We start from the raw sequence: 19839 nt of genomic DNA, 5'->3' as shown, positions 1-19839 counted from the left end.
ATGAGACATCACTCAACTATATTTAAGAAATACATTGGGTTTGGTTCAGAAAGGTGGGACAACTCAAAGTGGGGGGCTTCCAGGCTATAGGTAAATTTAAACATTTCTGGTTGACAATTGGTTGAGTTTGTCTAAAGGCCTGGGATCAATAGAAAGGTTCAGGTTCAGATAAAAGATTGTGGAGACCAAGGTTCCTTTGAAGCCTTATAGTGGCTACCCTTAGAGACAACAGATGACAAATGTTTCCTATTCAGTTCTTTAAAAGGTGCTAGACTTTTAATCTCTTCAGCATTGGGAGGGCCTGAAAGAAACAGATCTAGCTATGTTAATACAGAATTTTATTTTTTTGAGACGGAGCTTTGCTCTTGTAGCCCAGGCTTGAGTGCAGTGGCACCATCTCAGCTCACTATAACCTCCACCTCCCAGGTTCAAGCGATTCTCTTACCTCAGCCTCCCGAGTAGCTGGGATTACAGATGCGTGCCACCACGTCCAGCTAATTTTTATATTTTTTTAGTAGAGACAGGGTTTCACCATGTTGGCCAAGCTGGTCTAGAACTCCTGACCTCATGTGATCCACCTGCCTCGGCCTCCCAAAGTGCTGAGATTACAGGTGTGAGTGACTGAGTCTGGCCTGTTAATAGAGATTTTTTACAGATGCCGTTTCCCCCACAAAGGTCGGCTTTGCAGGGCCATTTTAAGATATGGCAAGAAACATGTTTTGGGGTAAAATATTTTTATTTTCTTGTTACGTCAGAGTCAGATTGAAAAAGTAAGGCCAGGTGCGGTGACTCACGCTTGTAATCACAGCACTTTGGGAGGCCCAGGTGGGTGGATCACCTGAGGTCAGGAGTTTAAAACCAGCCTGGTCAACATGGTGAAACCTCGTCTCCAGTAAAAATACAAAAATTAGCTGGGAGTGGTGGCAGGTGCCTGTAATCCCAGCTACTCCGGAGGCTGAGGCAGGAGAATCACTTGATCCCAGGAGGCAGAGATTGCAGTGAGCCGAGATCGTGCCATTGCACTCCAGCCTGGGTGACAAGAGTGAAACTCCATCAAGAAAAGAGAAGGGGAGGGGAGGGGAGGGGAGGGGAAGGAAGAGGAGAGGAGTGGAGGGGAGTGGAGGGGAGGGGAAGGGAGGGGAGGGGAGGGGAGGGGAGGGGAGGAAAGGGGAAGGGGGAGGAGGGGAGATACAAGGTTAAATGAAACGCATCTGATGAGAACTTATGGTTTGTAGGGCATGACTCCCTACACCCCTTAGATAGGAATTTCAGCAAGACAAAAAAAATCAGAGCTTAGTCCTCATGTGGGAAGATCAATTGAGTCTTGGACAACATATTGAGACCCCATCTCTATTTAAAAATCTTGTTTGAAAATAATGTGCAAGCAAGGTCAGGAGATCGAGACCACGGTGAAACCCCGTCTCTACTAAAAATACAAAAAATTAGCCGGGCGCGGTTGTGGGCGCCTGTAGTCCCAGCTACTCGGGAGGCTGAGGCAGGAGAATGGCGTGAACCCGGGAGGCGGAGCTTGCAGTGAGCCGAGATCGCGCCACTGCACTCCAGCCTGGGCGACAGAGCGAGACTCCGTCTCAAAAAAAAAAAAAAAAAAAAAAAGAAAATAATGTGCAAGGCAGAGCACAGTGGCTCATGCCTGTAATGCCAACACTTTGGGAAGCCAAGGCAGGTGGGTCACCTAAGATCAGGAATTTGAGACCAGCCCAGCCAACATAGTGAAACCCTGTCTCTACAAAAATACAAAAAAATTAGCTGAGCATGGTGGCGCATGCCTGTAGTCCCAGCTACTTGGGAGGCTAAGGTGGGACAATCACTTGAGTCTGGGAAGTGGAGGCTGCAGTGAACCAAGATCACGCCACTGCACTCCAGCCTGGGTGAGAGTGAGACTCCATCTCAAAAAATTAAAAAGAACATGCAATAATGAAAATTCTATTGGGGTGATAACTTTTCTGTTAAAAAAAAAAAAAAACAAACTTTTCTGTTAAAAATTTCTGTTAGGCCAGGCGCACTGGCTCATGCCTGTAATCCCAGCTACTTGGGAAGCTAAGGCAGGATAATTGCTTGAAGTTGGGAGGCAGAGGCTGCAGTGAGCCAAGATCGCGCCATTGCACTCCAGCCTGGGCAATAGGAGTGAAACTCCACCTCAAGAAAAAAAAAAAAAAAAAAAGGCCTTCTTGATTTACCTCTTGCTAGTTTTCAGTCTGTTAGCATAAATCCACCATACTCTTTCCTCTAGAAACAAATATTTGGCTGGGCACAGTGGCTCCCATATGTAATCCCAGCACTTTGGGAGGTGGAGGCGGATCACTTGAGGTCAGGAATTCGAGACCAGCCTGGCCAACATGGAGAAACCCCATCTCTACTAAAAATACAAAAATTATGGCCGGGCGCGGTGGCTCACGCCTGTAATCCCAGCACTTTGGGAGGCCGAGGCGGGCGGATCACAAGGTCAGGAGATCGAGACCACGGTGAAACCCCGTCTCTACTAAAAATACAAAAAATTAGCCGGGCGCGGTTGTGGGCGCCTGTAGTCCCAGCTACTCGGGAGGCTGAGGCAGGAGAATGGCGTGAACCCGGGAGGCGGAGCTTGCAGTGAGCCGAGATCGCGCCACTGCACTCCAGCCTGGGCGACAGAGCGAGACTCCGTCTCAAAAAAAAAAAAAAAAAAAAAAAAATTAGCAGGGCGTTGTGGCGAGCACCTGTAATCCCAGCTACTTGGGAGCCTGAGGCAGGAGAACCACTGGAACCCGGGAGGCGGAGGTTGCAGTGAGCCAAGATCACGCCACTGCACTCCAGCCTGGGCAACAAAAGCAAAACTCTGTCTCAAAAAAAAAAAAAAAAAAAAAAAGAAACTGAAATATTCACAAATCTCAACCTGGCCCATGTCTCTATTCTCTGTGCCTTTTTGCTTTTGCTTCCTCTGGCCTGGAATAGACTATATTTGCTTATCTTAAGTTCATTCCTACTGGTCTTTAAGGTCAAATTCAAGTATCAACTCAAGGCAGCCTTCCTGACTTCCTTATGCCAAGCCAGGTTAAAACTTGCACTCATGGCCGGGCGCGGTGGCTCAAGCCTGTAATCCCAGCACTTTGGGAGGCCGAGGCGGGCAGATCACAAGGTCAGGAGATCGAGACCACAGTGAAACCCCGTCTCTACTAAAAATACAAAAAATTAGCCGGGCGCGGTGGCGGGCGCCTGTAGTCCCAGCTACTCAGGAGGCTGAGGCAGGAGAATGGCGGGAACCCGGGAGGCGGAGCTTGCAGTGAGCCGAGATCGCGCCACTGCACTCCAGCCTGGGCAACAGCGTGAGACTCCGTCTCAAAAAAAAAAAAACAAAAAACAAAAAACAAAAAAAACTTGCACTCACAGCACCTGTTTTAGCTTTTATCATGCTCTAATGCTTGACATAATTATTTGCTTGTTGGAAAGCAGAAACTGTCTTTGAACTTCATAGCAAAGAGCCTGGGCCACACAAGACAGTAAATACGGACTGAATTAATGAGTAAATTAATGTATCTCATTAGGGAAGAGCCAAGAATCCAGAATGTTCTGGGCAAAAAGCATATGTGAAAAGAGACTCAGGGTAAATTAGCGAAACTATGAAAGGTCTCCAACCTCCACTGGGTTTGGACTGAAGCCTTAAGCTGTAGAATACTGATGGCCAATAAGGGAGTACAGGTGATCTGTTCAAAGCAATGCTTTAAGATTACACTGAAAAATGTGTACCATAAACTAAAGGTAGAGAAAATGAAAGCAACAGCTGCAATGTGAGAAGACTTGACTTCGATGGTTTCTACAGGTATTGAAAGGAAAATGAAAGAGAAATTCATTGTGAAGATTAAATCAACAGGATCCAAAGACTTACCAAGATGTGAACTAGAGAGGAAACAATCAAAACAGTGACACTGTGGATTTAATCTCATGCTTTTCACATGTATTCTTATTCTTCTCAGTATACCATAGGGCACATGGTAATCACATTTATTCACACATGGATTTTAAATTTTTATTGAGCACTTACTCTTGTGCCAGACACTGTAACAGAAACTAGGGATACAACAATGAATAAAGCAAGCAAGGTTCTTGCCTTTTTATAGTATACATTCTAGTGAAAAAGATAACAAACAAGAATACAACTATTTATAATACCACTCTTGAATTTGGAAAATTGGGAAAATAGAAACTACTGATATAAACAAAGTCCATAGGGGAAAACAACTTTGTGGAAACAACAATTCAATTCTAGACAAGTATTTTACATGGAATTTGGGAGAAAGGGACAATACTAGAAACATATATTTAAGTTGATTGCATAGAGATTATAGCTGAAGGTTTAGGAGGACAAAAGATAGACTGCAATAAAAGGCAGAGCAGAAGCTTCTTGAATGGCCATCCTGTGTGGAAGCCCTCAGAGATACAAATAGCCCATTATCACAAAGGAGCACCTATTTTATGTTATCTTGGTTCCATCCTCTGGCCTTGATGGTATCCAAGGGTGAAGTCAAAAAGAAGGGAGAGGTTTGGCAGTTCCCACCCCTAGAAATAAAAACCAAGGGCAGAATATCAGGACTTTCAGATAATATCTTGCAGAGTCAAAAACTAGAGATTGGGGATTGCTACTGTAAGAATCTTTTTAAGTTTTGTCATTTTCTCACATCTGCCGTTTTTTAATTCTCAATCTGTTTCCTTAAGTCTGTCAGCAATAAAAACCCTTACACTGAAAGGGTCCTTGTTTCCAGGGGTTGCAGGTAGACAGTGAAAAGACAACATAGCAAGGCATGGAGGAACTCCAAGGAGGTAGGGACATGGTTGTTCAAGGTATGAGACCTGCTTCAAATAAGAAAAGAGATCTAAGTCACAGGTCTCAGCCTGCGGATGATCTCAGGGCCAAAATAGGACCTGGATGTGGTTTCCAACACAGAGAAAATATAACAAAGAGATTAGAGCTGGAGGAATGACCCTGAAATAATGGTCATAATCATTTCCCTCAAGGAGGAAAAGGTGACAGCAACAACAGGAAATGATTCATAGGTAAGGAAGACCAGGACATGCTAAGCCACGGAGACCAAAAGTTTTAAGTAAAGGTAGGTGATGGCTGGGCGCGGTGGCTCACGCCTGTAATCCCAACACTTTGGGAGGCCGAGGCAGGTGAATCACGAGGTCAGAAGATGGAGACCAATCCTGGCTAACACGATGAAACCCCGTCTCTACTAAAAATAGAAAAAATTAGCCGGGCATGGAGGCATGCGCCTATAGTCCCAGCTACTCCGGAGGCTGAGGCAGGAGAATGGTGTGAACCCAGGAGGCGAAGGTTGCAGTGAGTCGAGATCGCACCACTGCACTCCAGCCTGGGCGACAGACTGAGACTCCGTCTAAAAAAATAAATAAATAAAAAAAAATAAAGGTAGGTGATTAACAGTATTAAATACTGTGGAGAAATCAAGAAAAGAACTGAAAAAAAGGTCCTGGTTTTGGCATTTTAGAAATCCCTGGTTATCTCCGCAAATACAGCCTCAGAAAAGCATGGTGGTAAAGAGGCCAGACTACAAATTAAACACAATAAACACTAAAAGCCTCCTAGCTGGGCATGGTGGCACACGCCTGTAATCCCAGCTACTCAGAAGGCTGAGACAGGAGAATCACTTGATCCCAGGAGGCACAGGTTGCAGTGAGCCAAGATCGTGCCATTGCACTCCAGTCTGGGAGACAGAGCAAGACTTCATCTTTAAAAAAAAAAGCCTCCTAGAAGAAAAGTACCATAAGTGCTAATAGGGTTATCAAGGTGAGTAAGATGGTCCCAATTTTCAAAAAATTTACAGACTAAGTAAGGAGGAGGTGGGCAAATTAGGCAAGCAAAGTCTAAGACAAAATAGTGTCAAAAGTATCCTAAGAGATGACAGGAGATAATCAGGAAAACCTCATTTGACACTAAAGACTAGAAAGTAGTAATAATTAATGATAACAACAATTCAGCAGCCAGTATTTCTGCAGGCAGAGAAAAGGGAAAGGGGATAAGAGGAACAACAAAAGCAAAATCCTAGCAGTGGAAAACTCAGTATTTAAGAATGATTAGTAAAGAGTATTTATTAATAAGTAGCTACATTACAGGAGGAACTTTGTATACATTATCCTGTTAAATATAAACGATAGATATTATCATTTACAGCCAAGGAAACAGTCTTCAAGAGGTTAAAGACATAGTCAAGGCTTGGTGCAGTGGCTCATGCCTGTAATCCCAGCACTCTGCGAGGCCAAGGCAGGTGGATCACCTGAGGTCAGGAGTTTGAGACCAGCCTGGCCAATATAGCAAAGCCCCATATCTACTAAAAATACAAAAATTAGCCAGACGTGGTGGCGCATGCTTGTAATACCAGCTACTCGGGAGGCTGAGGCAGGAGAATCGCTTGAAGTCAGGAGGCGGAGGTTGCAGTGAGCTGAAACCATGCCACTGGAATCTAGCCTGGGTGACAGGGTAAGACTCCATCTCAAAAAAAAAGACATGGTCAAGATTCCAAAGGTAGCATATACCTGTAACCTGAACTCAAGTCTGATGCCAAAGCTTACACATCATTGCACTGCTGTTCCACATCAGTTATACAGCCCAGTTTCACTAGAGGGTATAGGCAAAAACATGGCATGTGATAATACCATATTTAAAAGTAGGCCAGGCGCGGTGGCTCACGCCTGTAATCCCAGCACTTTGGGAGGCCAAGGTGGGTGGATCATGAGGCTCAGGAGATCAAGACCATCCCAGCTAACACGGTGAAATCCTGTCTCTACTAAAAATACAAAAAATTAGCTGCGCGTGGTGGTGGGCACCTGTAGTCCCAGTTACTCGGGAGACTGAGGCAGGAGAATGGCATGAACCTGGGAAGCGGAGCTTGCAGTGAGCCAAGATCATGCTACTGCACTCCAGCCTGGGCAACCGAGCGAGACTCGGTCTCAAAAAAAAAAAAAAAAAAAGAGTAGTCAGCCAGGCACGGTGGCTCATGCCTGTAATCCCAGCACTTTGGGAGGCCAAGGTGGGCAGATCACCTGAGGTCAGGAGTTCAAGACCAGCCTGACCAACATGGAGAAACCCCCGTCTCTACTAAAAATACAAAAATTAGCCAGGTGTGGTGGCACATGCCTATAATCCCAGCTACTCGGGAGGCTGAGGCAGAAGAATCGCTTGAACCTGGGAGATGGATGTTGCGGTTAGCCGAGGTCAGGCCATTGCACTCCACAGCCTGGGCAACAACAGCGAAAGTCGGTCTCAAAAAAAAAAAAAAAAAAAAGTAGTCTGAGGTTGGGCATAGTGGCTCATGCCTGTAATCCCAACACTATGGGAGGCTGAGGCAGGCAGATCGCTTGCGTCCAGGAGTTTAAGACCGGCCTGGGCAACATGGTGAAATCTCTTCTTTACAAAAATTAGCTGGGCATGTTGTGCACACCTGTAATCCCAGTTACTTGGGAGGCTAAGCTGGGAGAATCACTTGAACCCAGGAGGTCAAGTCTGCAGTAAACTGCAATCATACCACTGTACTCCAGCCTGGGCAACAGAGTGAAACTCTGTCTCAAAAATAAAAAAAATTTAAAAAGTAGTTTGTCGGCTGCGCACAGTGGCTCACCACACCTGCAATCCAGCCCTTTGGGAGGCCAAGATGGGTGGATTACCTGAGGTCAGGAGCTCGAGACAGGCCTGGCCAACATGGTGAAAGCCCGTCTCCACTAAAAATAAAAAAAATTAGCCGGGCGTGGTGGCAGGTGCCTATAATCCCAGCTACTTGGGAGGCTGAGGCAGGAGAATCACTTAAACCTAGGAGATGGAGGTTGCAGTGAGCCGAGATCACACCACCGCACTCCAGCCTGGGCAACAAGAACGAGACTGCAACTCGAAAAAAAATAAAAAATAAAATTAATTAAATAAAAAGTAGTTTGTCACAGCCATAAAAAACAAAATCATGTCCTTTGTAGCAACATGGATGCAGCTGAAGGCCATTATCCTAAGCAAATTAACACAGGAACAGAAAACCAAATACTGCATTTTCTCACTTATAAGTAGGAGCTAAACACTGGGTACTCACAGACATAAAGATGGCAACAACGGACATTGGGGACTAGTAGAGGCCGGCACGGGTTTAAAAGCTATCTACTGGGGCCAGGCACAGTGGCTCACGCCTGTAATCCCAGCACTTTGGGAGGCCAAGCTAGACGGATCACCTGAGGCAGGAGTTGGAGACCAGCCTGGCCAACACAGTGAAACCCCAACTCAACTAAATACAAAACTTAGCCAGTCGTGGTGGTGCGTGCCTGTAATCCCAGCTATTCAGGATGCTGAGGCAGGAGAATCACTTCAACCTGGGAGACAGAGGTTGTAGTGAGCCAAGATCACACCACTGAACTCCAGCCTGGGCAACAGAGCAAGACTCCATCTCAAAAAAAAAAAAAAAGCTAACTATTGGGTACTATGCTCACTATCTGGGTGATGGGATCACTCGTACCCCAAACCTCAGCATCACACAATTATACCCATGTAACAAACCTGCATATTTTCTAAATCTAAAATAAAAATTGAAATGAACAACAAATAGACCAGGCATGGTGGCTCACGCCTGTAATCACAGCACATTGGGAGGCAGAGGTAGGAGGATCATTTGAGCTGAGTTCAAGACCATCCTGGGTAAGATGGTAAGACCTCCATCTCTATAAAAAAATTTAAAAATTAGGCTGGGCATGGTGGTTTACACCTGTAATCTCAGCACTGGGAGGCCAAGGCGGGTGGATCACCTGAGGTCAGGAGTTTGAGACCAGCCTGGCCAACATAGTGAAACCCCGTCTCTACCAAAAATACAAAAATTAGCTGGGCGTGGTGGCAGGTGCCTGTAGTCCCAGCTATTTGGGAGGCTGAGGCAGGAAAATCGCTTGAACCCAGGAGGCAGAGGTTGCACTGAGCCGAGATTGTGCCACTGCACTCCAGCCTGGGCAACAGAGCAAGACTCCATCTCAAAAAAATAAAAATAGCCAGGCGCAGTGGCTCACACCTGTAATCCCAGCACTTTGCAAGGCCGATGCGGGCGGATCACAAGGTCAGGAGATCGAGACCATCCTGACTAACATGGTGAAACCCCGTCTCTATAAAAAAGATACAAAAAATTAGCCGGGCATGGTGGCAGTCGCCTGTAGTCCCAACTGCTCGGTAGGCTGAGGCAGGAGAATGGCGTGAACCTGGGAGGCAGAGCTTACAGTGAGCCGAGATTGCACCACTGCACTCCAGCCTGGGCAACGAGCAAGACTCCGTCTTAAAAATAAATAAATAAAAAAAAATAAAAAAGGTAGTCCTATCATTTCATCACATTTCCCAAAGCTTTTGCTATGTAAAATACTACTCCCATAAGATATTAAACAGGGATTATCCCTAAACATTGTTAAATAAGTTTGGGAAATTCTGGGTTAAACACAAAAAAAGATTTTGTGTTTTTTTTTTTTTTTAACAGCAAGGCTTAAATGAGTTACTACGTTCTTACTCAGGTGAATATGCAAGATGGGAATATGGTTTACAGTGTTTCCCAAAATTTGTGCACAGAAACATTATTTGTATTTTATTTTATTTATCTCTGAGAGGTCACTGTCACCCAGGCTGGAGTGCAGTAGCCAGACCTTGACTCACTGCAGTCTCCACCTCCCAGGCTCAAGCAATTCCTCCCACCTCAGTCTCCCAAGTAGCTGGGACTACAGGAGTGTGTGTGTCACCACACCCAGTTAATTTTTTGTATTTTTAGTAGAGACAAGGTTTTGCCATGTTGCCCAGGCTGGTCTTGAATTCCTGGGCTCAAGCAATCCACCCGCCTCGGCCTCCCAAAGTGTTGAGATCACAGGCGTGAGCCACCGCTCCTGGCTCTATTTTAGCTATTTATTTTGTGCCACATCTCAGAGGACTACTAGGTGTTTCAAGGATTCATATTTTGGAAAATAACAGCCAATCTTAACAGTACAATTCCAAATATATCACTTTACATTATGTTATATATGCATATGTGCTTAGAAAAACTAGGCTGGGGGCCAGGCATGGTGGCTTACGCCTGTAATCCCAGCACTTTGGGAGGCCAAGGGCAGATCACCTGAGGTCAGGAGTTCGAGACCAGCCTGGCCAACACAGTGAAACCCCGTCTCTAACTAAAAATACAAAAAAATAGCTGGGTATGGTGGTACGTGCCTATAATCCCATCTATTTGGGAGGCTGAGGCAGGAGAATAGCTTGAGCCCGGTTGGCGGAGCAGAGATGGCATCATTGCACTCCAGTCTGGGCGACTGGAGACAGAGCAAGACTCTGTCTCAAAAAAAAAAGAAAAAGATAAAAGAGAAACTAGGCTGGGTGCAGTGGCTCATGCCTGTAATCCCACCGCTTTGGAAGGCCAAGGTGGGAGGACTGCTTGTAAAAAGGAGTTTGAGAACAGTCTGGGCAGCATAGCTCTATAAAAAAATTCAAAAATTAGCCGGGCATGGTGGCGTATGCCTGTAGTACTAGTACTAGCTACTCAGGAGGCGGAGGCAGGAGAATTGCTTGACCCCAACAGTTGAGACTACAGCAAGGTATGACTGTGCCACTGCACTCTAACCTGGGCAACAGAGCAGGACCTTGTCTCTTTAAAAAAAAAAAAAAAAAGGAAAAGAAAAACTAGTTGCTCATGCCTATAATCCCAACACTTCAGAAGGCTGAGGTGAGAGGATCGCCTGAGCCCAGGAGTTGAAGACCAGCCTGGGAAACACAGCCTGACCTCATCTTACAGATAATTTAAAAAATCAGGCCGAGCACGGTGGCTCAAGCCTGTAGTTCTAGCATTTTGGGAGGCCGAGATGGGTGATCCTTTGAGGCCAGGAGTTCAAGATCAGCCTACACAACATGGTAAAACCCCATCTCTACTAAAAATACAGAAATTAGCCGGGTGTGGGGGTGCACACCTGTAATTCCAGCTACTCAGGAGGCTGAGGCAGAAGAATCACTTGAACCCAGAAGGTGGAGATTGTAGTGAGCAGAGATCACACCACTGCACTCCAGCCTGGTGACAGAGCGAGACTCCATCTCAAAAAAAAAAAAAGAAAAGAAAAGAAAAAGAAAATAACCCTAAGTGCAGACAAAGATGCATGCACAAAAACATTCATAGTGTTCCTTTTTTTTTTTTTTTTGAGACGGAGTCTCACTCTGTCACCCAGGCTGGAGTGCAGTGGCACTATCTCAGCTCACTGCAAACTCTGCCTCCTGGGTTCACGACATTCTCCTGCCTCAGCCTCCCAAGTAGCTGGGACTACAGGCGCCCGCCACCACGCCTAGCTATTTTTTTGTATTTTTAGTAGAGAGAGGGTTTCACCGTGTTAGTCAGGATGGTCTCGATCTCCTGACCTCGTGATCTGCCCACCTCAGCCTCCCAAAGTGCTGGGATTACAGGCGTGAGCCACCACACCCAGCCCAGAATTTTTATTATAAGAACACTATGGGCCGGGCACAGTGGCTTACGCCTGTAATCCCAGCACTTTGGGAGGCCAAGGTGGGCGGATCACGAGGTCAGGAGATCGAGACCATCCTGGCTAACACGGTGAAACCCTGTCTCTACTAAAAATACAAAAAATTAGCCGGGTGTGGTTGCACGCGCCTGTAGTACCAGTTACTTGGGGAGGCTGAGGTAGGAGAATGGCGTGAACCCGGGAGGTGGAGCTTGTAGTGAGCTGAGATTGCGCCACCGCACTCCAGCCTGGGTGACAGAGCGAGACTCCGTCTCAAAAAAAAAAAAAAAAAAAAATTCTGAAAACAATCTACAGGTCCAATAACAGAAGAAAGGTAAGATAAGGTGCATGCCCAAACTATAAAACACTCTGCCAGTATTTTAAAAGATGTTTACAGAGTTTTTAATAGCAAGGAAAAACATTTACCTCATAAGGCTAAATGAAAAGGCAAGATATAAAAATGTATATACCATCTGATTCTGCTATGTTTAAAACAGTTTAGAAAGATATATGCCAAATATAACAGCAGACTCTGGGTTGATAAATTAATATTGAACAAAAATTACATAACTAAATTTGTACTTAAGGAGCAGTAATCTGGTAGCAGTGTATCAGAAGAAATGAAACAAGAGAGAGACTGGAAATAGGATGACCAGTTTAGGAGGTCACAGTAATATATGCAGGACAACAGAAACTAGAATTTTAGCAGGCACTTAGAACGGCCCAAGTACACTATGCCTGGTACTTGGCCGTATATAGTAATTTCTTCTAACCCACACAATAACCCTTACATAATAGTAATAATTACAGAACAATGTGTTGGACACTTTTTATGTGCCAAACATGCAAATTATTTTATTTAAATTTTAATACTTATAATAATCCTGTGTTGCAGGAGTTATTCCAATTTCAATGACGAGAAAACTAAGACTTAGATTCCCAAGGTTATATAGCTAACAAGTACTGAAGATGGGATAAGGGTAATAGCAGTAGGAATAAAAGAATGATATTTTGATAAATGATATATGTGAGGAGGGCAAGAGAGAAGTAAAAGATGATAATAAAAATAATCATAAAAAAATAAAACTCCCATAAATTTAAAAAAAAAATACTCCCATACAAATAAAAACACCTAGTGATCAGATCTTAGTTTCTAACATTATTCTTCAGTAAAAAGAACAAGGGCTTCTTAGAGAAATGGCAGACCATAGGACTGGAGCAGAGAACAAAACCATAACCTGCAATGATGGCGAATGTCAAAGGGAGATGGGCCAAGTAAAAAAATAGAAAGGGTTCCCAATGTTCAAAACTGGAACATTTGAGCAATAAAGCAAATAAAATAGTATTGGATTATAACCTACCATATAAAATAAACATCTGTAAGTCCATATTGATATACATAAATTAATAAACAAACAAGGGGAAAGAAAAAAATCTGGGCAGAAGAATGCCAAATAATGTGTTTTTTTTTTATTGTTTTTTGAGATAGGGTCTCACTCTCACCAAGGCTGGAGTACAGTGGCACAAGCACGGCTCAATGCAGCCTCAACCTCCCTGGCTCAAACAATCTTCCCCCCTCAGGCTCCCTGAGCAGCTGGGACCACAGGTGTGTGCCATCTTACTCAGCTCATTTTTTTTTTTTTTAATCTTTTTGTAGATACAAGGTCTTGCTATGTTGCCTAGGATGACCTCAAGTGATCCTCCAGCCTCAGCCTCCCAAAGTGCTGGGATTACAGGCATATGCCACCATGCCCAGCCCTTAATCTCTTTTTTTAAGGAGGCACAACTCTCTACTCCTCATGCATGGGCTAGGAATAGTGACTTCCCTACAGTATGGAAAGGAAGGGGGTAAAGCGTAACTTTACAGTGAAGCCTTACAAACAACATCTCTGCCAGATAATCATGGTCAATACTAACAGGCTGGGCATAGTGGCTCATGCCTAGTTATCCCAGAATTTTGGTAGGCCTAAGGGGGACAATACCTTGAGCTCAGGAGTTCAAGACCAGCCTGGGCAACATAGTGAGATCCCATCTTTACCAAAAAAAAATATATATATATTAGCCAGGCATGATGGCACACGCCTGTGATCCTAGATACTCAGGAGGCTGAGGTGGGAGAATCAATTGAGCCTGGGAGGTCAAGGCTTCAATGAGCCATGACAGTGTCACCACATTCCAGTCTGGGCAACAGAGGGAAGACTCTGTCTCAAAAAAACAAAAAAATTAACAGTAAAAAATCACTGTGATTCTATGTACCCTGATATGATGTGATGAAAATGTCACTTTACCTCTGTGGTCTTCCTCCCCAAAACATATACCCCACATCTAATCATGAGAAAGACATCAGACAAATTCCAATAGAAGGACATCCTACAAAATACCTGACCAGTACTCCTCAAAACTCAAGGTCATCGAAAACAAGGAAAGCCTGAGAAAATGTCACAGCCAAGAGGAGCTTAGAGAGACATGAGAACTAAATATTATGTAGTACCCTAGATAAGATCCTGGAACAACAACAAAAAAATTAGGTAAAAAGGCCAGGCATGGTGGCTCACACCTGTAATCCCAGCACTTTGGGAGGCTGAGGTGGGCAGATTACCTGAGGTCTGGAGTTCGAGACCAGCCTGACCAACATGGAGAAACCCCGTCTCTACTAAAAATACAAAATTAGCTGGGCAGGGCGGCGCATACCTGTAATCCCAGCTACCTGGGAGGCTAAGGCAAGAGAATCACTCGAACCGGGAGGTAGAGGTTACGGTGAGCCGAGATCTCGCCATTTCACTCCAGCCTGGGCAACAAGAGCAAAGCTCTGTCTCAAAAAAATAATAAATAAATAAATAATAAATTAAGTAAAAACTAAAGAAATCAGCCAGGTGTGATGGTTCACACCTGTAATCCCAGCACTTTGGGAGGCCAGGGCGTGAGGATCACTTGAGCCCAGGAATTTGAGATCAGACTGGGCAACAGAGCAAGACTGTACCTCTACAAAAAATACAAAAATGAGTCAGGAGTGGTGGTGTGTACCTGTAGCCCCAGCTACTCAGTAGTTTGAGGTGGGAGGATCACTTGAGTCCAGAAGTTAAGACTACAGTAAATGGTGACTGCACCACTGCACCCCAGCCTGGGTGACAGAGCAGACCCTGTCTGAAAAAAAACTAATGAAATGATGTATGGATTCTAGTTAATAATAATATATCAATATTGCTTCATTAATTAAAAGCAAAGTACCATATTAATGTAAGATGACAGTTATAGGGGAAACCGAGTATAGGGTATATGGGAAATCTCTGTAGCATCTTCTCAATTTTTCTATAAATCTAAAAGTGTTCTAAAAAATAAAGTATAGTTAGAATATTAAAAAAAGAAACAGTCGGGCGCAGTGGCTCACACCTGTAACCCCAGCACTTTGGGAGGCTGAGGCGGGTGGATCAGGAGGTCAGGAGTTCGAGACCAGCCTGACCAACATGATGAAACTCCATCTCTACTAAAAATACAAAAATTAGTCAGGCGTGGTGATGCGCGCCTGTAATCCCAGCTACTCAGGAGGCTGAGGCAGAAGAATCGCTTGAACCAGGGAGGCAGAGGTTGCAGTGAGCCGAGATCACGCTACTGGGAGACAGAGTGAGACTCCGTCTCAAAAAAAAAAAAAAGAAACAACACAAAAGTTTATCTTGGGTTGGCTAGAACAATGGTGCCTTTAACAGAAAGTGATAGAAAAACTGATACTGTGATACTGGTTTTGGTCAGGTTGGATTTGAGGTATAACAGTACATCCAAGAGTGAAGATACTCACCAAACAATTAGAAAAAGGGATAGGCAACTCGAGAGAGGGTAGTGCTAGAAATAATGGCTGCAAAGAGTTAAGAAATAAATAGGCAACAAGGAAACAGAAATATCAGGAGTAAATTTCTTCACATTCAAGAAATCTGGGGAGAGGTGCAGGCTCACACCTGTAATCCCAACATTTTGGCAGACTGAGGTGGGAAGGTCACTTAAGGCCAGGAGTTCAAAACCAGCCTGGGCAACATAGCAAGTCTGCATCCCTACATTTTAAAAAAAGAAAGAAACAAACAAAATCTTGCTATGAAGAAAAAGGAAACAAAAATGATAGGCCTTGATTTTTCAGTAAAATAAAAATGAAGTCATCTGCCAAAAGAAGGAGAATTAAAAGGGATGGTCACACAGAGCTGGAAAAGTTTGGGGAAAACAGCTATGGAAGAACATAAAAAATAAATTTAAATTTTTATTTATTGATTTATTTTTGAGACAGAGTCTCCCTCTATCGCCCAGAGTGGAGTGCAGTGGCGCGATCTCAGCTCACTGTAATCTCTGCCTCCTGGGTTCAAGCGATTGTCCTGTCTCAACCTCCCGAGTAACTAAGATGACAGGCCCACACCACCACGCCACCACACCCAGCTAATTTTAGTAGTTATAGTAGAGATGGGGTTTCACCATACTGGTCAGGCCGGTTTTGAACTCCTGACCTCAGTTGATCCACCCACCTCAGCCTCCCAAAGTGCTGGGATTATAGGCGTGAGCCACTGCGCCTAGCAAAAAATTGTTTTAAAAAGAAAAGAATGATTAGAAGCCATGATCTTGGCAGAAGTTATATTAAGTTATATTGAATCTGATAGCTTCTGTACTTTTTCTCTAGCAACATGCTGTGGCCTCGAAGCAGAAGCCAAGAAAACATCTCTAATCATAGCCATCATTAGAGATAACAGAAGTGCCTGCTTAGTATAGAAAATCAAAATGAATAAAGAAAGCAAGAGGATATTATCAAAGGGGCTGGTCACAGAGGTCTAGCTGGGCAGCACCAAAGGCCATAAGGTACTGACAGATTCAATGAAATGGAAAGGTCAAGAACCAGAGAACCTGAGGACACAAAGCTGATCCTGAGGTTTTAAGATAGTGAAACAAGTGACTGATAAGGAGGCTAAAGTGATGGGGAGCACCTGAAGAAAAAGTGGTGTCCTAGATGAGATCCAGGTTGTAGTGATTCTGATGTGCAACTGGTTTGAAAATACAAAGCAAAGTCGACCGTCTCATGCTGAGGAACTATGAGATCAGAGTATTCCAATGGTGCTGGAGACACTGAAAATGACAGCAAGAAAAAGAGGAGAGAAAAAAATATGCAATAGGTCTGGGTCCTTGTGGGCAGTAAATGATGACACTAAAGTTTTACAGAAACTGCTATAATTGCATGGCAATACCTTCCATGAGGATTAGTGACAGTGGTAGATCAACGATCTGGACATAGTAAAGGAAAACAAAAAAGCAGTTTATTCCTTCTTCTCTTCCACAGTCACTAAAAACAGAAAACAGCTTTTAGTGGCAAGGTAGGGTGAGATGTCATACCTGGATTTTCACGGAGTCAGGGTAAAGAAAATGATTAAGAGTAAAGAGAAATATACTGGATAAGTAGTATTTTCAAAGCACACATTAAAAATTGGTAATTCATGAAGGAGCTACTGGGTAGAGAACAGAAGGAAAGAGGTAGTACCACTTTTAAATTGTGAGGTTGGGGAGAAGTAGCAGCAACCTGGGTTGTCATCAGGTACCATAAGACAGGTGGAAGATGTGTAAGGAACATGGAAAGCAGCAGAGCAAGAAGCAAAATGGCACATTTTAAAACAGACCGTGTGTACCAAGGCACAGGCACAGTGTTGCTTCTACAGACTACACATATGAGGGCTACAAAAACAGAAACACTTTGCACTTGCACAGCATTTTGTAAATTGCTTTCACATATATTATTTGATCATCATTGAGTAGCTATTACTACTACGCATATTTTTCTAAAGATGAGGTCATTAGGAAGGGACAAAACCAAGATAAAAGCTGTGATTCTCCGTTTCCAACACATACACCTCACATACACAGCAGACACTTCAGCATCTCGACCAGCCAGGCTGGAAATTCTTTAGCCAGAAGGAAGAGTGGGTTGTATTCACTTGTCAAAGGGCTTCGGAGAAAAGCCACTAGACACTTTCCTGTTTGCCTCTTCCCACCTTAGACCCCTCAATTTCTATCACCATCACAGGATAAGATAGCGAAGGGTGGCTCCATCAGGGAGAAAACTCAAGCTGAAAGTTATATTAGGGTCCTCTTCCCTTCACACCTCTAAACCTCAGTGACCCAACAGATGAAGATAAGGGAGAGGAAAAAGTACTATGTAGAAACGAGGTCTTCAGCAAATACCGCTTCGAGAAAAATAATGAAAATGGGACTGAGGTAGGGCAGAAAGCAAGTATAGCTGAGATGGGGGAGGGGAAAAGTAGGAGGGCAGGAATTGGAGGGAACTGAGAGTGTAGGAGTCCCCAAGGCTGAAGAACCTATAAGAGATATGAGTGCTCCAACTGCTGGAGAAAAGCTAAGGGCCCGTGAGGGTCCTGAAGCAGGGACCAGCACTGAAGGACCCCAGGGTTTGGGTGACCGGAAGCAGAGACCCCCAAACACGAGACCAGAAGGGGGCGCAGGAGACACCCCGCAGGAGAGAATGAATGGGGAAGGCGGTCCGGGGGGCGGGGCAAAGGAGGGGCCCCGGGATGGGCGGGGCACAGACCCCTTTCCAAGTCCGAACCCCTGCCCCGAGAGCCCGGGGAGAAGCGGCTCCGCGCCTCCCGCACTCACCGCCGGTCTCGTCAGTAACATAGGGAGTCGCCATCTTGAAAACGCAAACCACTTCCGGCGTGAGCGGGCTGGGGTCCCGCCCCCCTCCCCACCGGAAGTGGAGTCCCGATCGTAGCAAGCCACCATCTTAGTCTTAAAGGGAGAGTGCACCATTTCATGGGCGGAGGTGGAGGAGGAGGAAGAGGGGAGAAGCTGAAATAGTTAATAAAATAAAGCCGTGGGTTCTTTTACTGCCACCGATACCATTATTGAGCGCTTGCTGCCTGTAAAACAGTCCTCGGGGAGCCAAGAGAAGTTCCGAGGCACAGTCCCTCTCATCTCAGGAACTCCTCGTATGTCCACGACCTGCGAGGGAAAAGGGCGTAGGGCCCACCTGCACCCAAAAAGGGGGCCTTATAAATGAAGAAAGGAAGACTATCCAGGCTTTGGCCTGCACCCAGACCTGAGAGCAGCTTGGTGACGTGGAGCAGACAAACTCCAGGAACGCACTGGGGCGCACAAGTGTTTCTGGGGACGGTTGGAAGACCCCATGTAACCCTCTCTAAGAAGGTGGGGAGGTCGAATTCGCGTGCCGATTGCTGTCGGCCGCCCCACTCAACCTCCAGAGACCTGCGGGAGGGGCGTGCAAGGCGGAGAGCGCCACGGGTCGGTCACCTGTCTCCGTAGCCGCAGGGTTGCCGGCAGCTTCCATGGCTGAAGAGGCAGCTGGCCAGGTTGGGCGGGCGGCCCTGGCCTGGCTCTGCCCCGCTGGGCGGCGCCGGAGATTCGGCGGCGAAGTGATGAGGGCCCTACTTGCTTCTCTCCCAGACCTCCTAACCCTGAGTGCCTCCTTGGATTGGGCCCTAGGGTCAGAGGGCAGGGTAAAGGCTTCTGGGCGGACCCACCTAGTATTCTAATTAAACTCGTCCAACCGCTGAGGATCTAAAGCGGGGCAGCTCGTCAATAATCCGGTCCCGCAGGGTCACTCCATTTGTAGTCCTCCCCTGCCCCGTACCTCCCTATTCAGACGAACCCAAATGCTCTTTCCTCCGCCGCCCATTTCAGCAACTGTTGTTCCTTCAGGGCTAAATTCTGTTAAACTTGTTTCCCCTACAGCCTGGGAGGGGCCCGACTGCAGGTTCTTCTCCTCAGGTGTCAACTCTGCCCTGCTTCACCCTTATATAGCTTTTTCCTTATCAATCCTTTTACCTTCCTCCATATGTCCCCACTTTGACTTAGTTTAATATCCAGCAGTACCCCTGGAACCAGGAAGGAGGGAGGAGGTAAATATTGGTGATTACCTCTTACACTAGGCAGCATGTCCCATTTAAAAAACAAAACTAAAGCCGGGCGCGGTGGCTCAGGCCTGTAATCCCAGCACTTTGGGAGGCCAAGGAGGGTGGATCACGAGGTCAGGAGTTCAAGACCAACCTGGCCAAGACGGTGAACCCCCGTCTCTACTAAAAATACAAAATATTAGCCGGGCATGGTGGCGGGCGCCTGTAATCTCAGCTACTGGGGAGGCTGAGGCAGAGAATTTCTTGAACCCAGGAGGCGGAGGTTGCAGTGAGCCGAGATCGCGCCACTGCACTCCAGCCTGGAGGACAGAGTGAGACTCCGTCTAGGACCTTTATAAGACAAATTAGGCCTCAGAAGTTTTCTGGGGGCTGCAGCTTGCCTTCCTTCCCGTCCTCCATCTCCTTGACTTCCACTAGAGGCCAATTCAGAATG

The 19839-nt window shown here is 45.5% G+C and overlaps 1 protein-coding gene across 4 annotated transcripts in view; it reads right to left on the bottom strand.

Moving 5' to 3' along the window:
- The window catches only part of LOC105474171 (PYM homolog 1, exon junction complex associated factor), a 28812-nt gene extending 9361 nt beyond the window's left edge, over positions 1-19451 (bottom strand). The window contains exon 1 of one of the 4 annotated variants that reach the window (XM_011728654.2): positions 19410-19451. In XM_011728654.2, the coding sequence (XP_011726956.2) occupies positions 19410-19428 (19 nt within the window). In that variant the 5' untranslated portion in view covers positions 19429-19451. Of the gene's footprint in view, positions 1-18129; positions 18355-18738; positions 18976-19409 lie in introns of those variants that run through there. The other 3 variants (XM_011728650.3, XM_011728651.2, XM_011728653.2) reach the window with 3 other exon arrangements.
- Positions 19452-19839: the final 388 nt, after the last annotated feature.

The sequence above is a fragment of the Macaca nemestrina genome, chromosome 10 (assembly GCF_043159975.1).
Source record: "Macaca nemestrina isolate mMacNem1 chromosome 10, mMacNem.hap1, whole genome shotgun sequence".
Classification (NCBI taxonomy): domain Eukaryota; kingdom Metazoa; phylum Chordata; class Mammalia; order Primates; family Cercopithecidae; genus Macaca; species Macaca nemestrina.
Note: the sequence above shows the minus strand (reverse complement) of the source record. Positions and strands in the feature narration are given on the sequence as shown.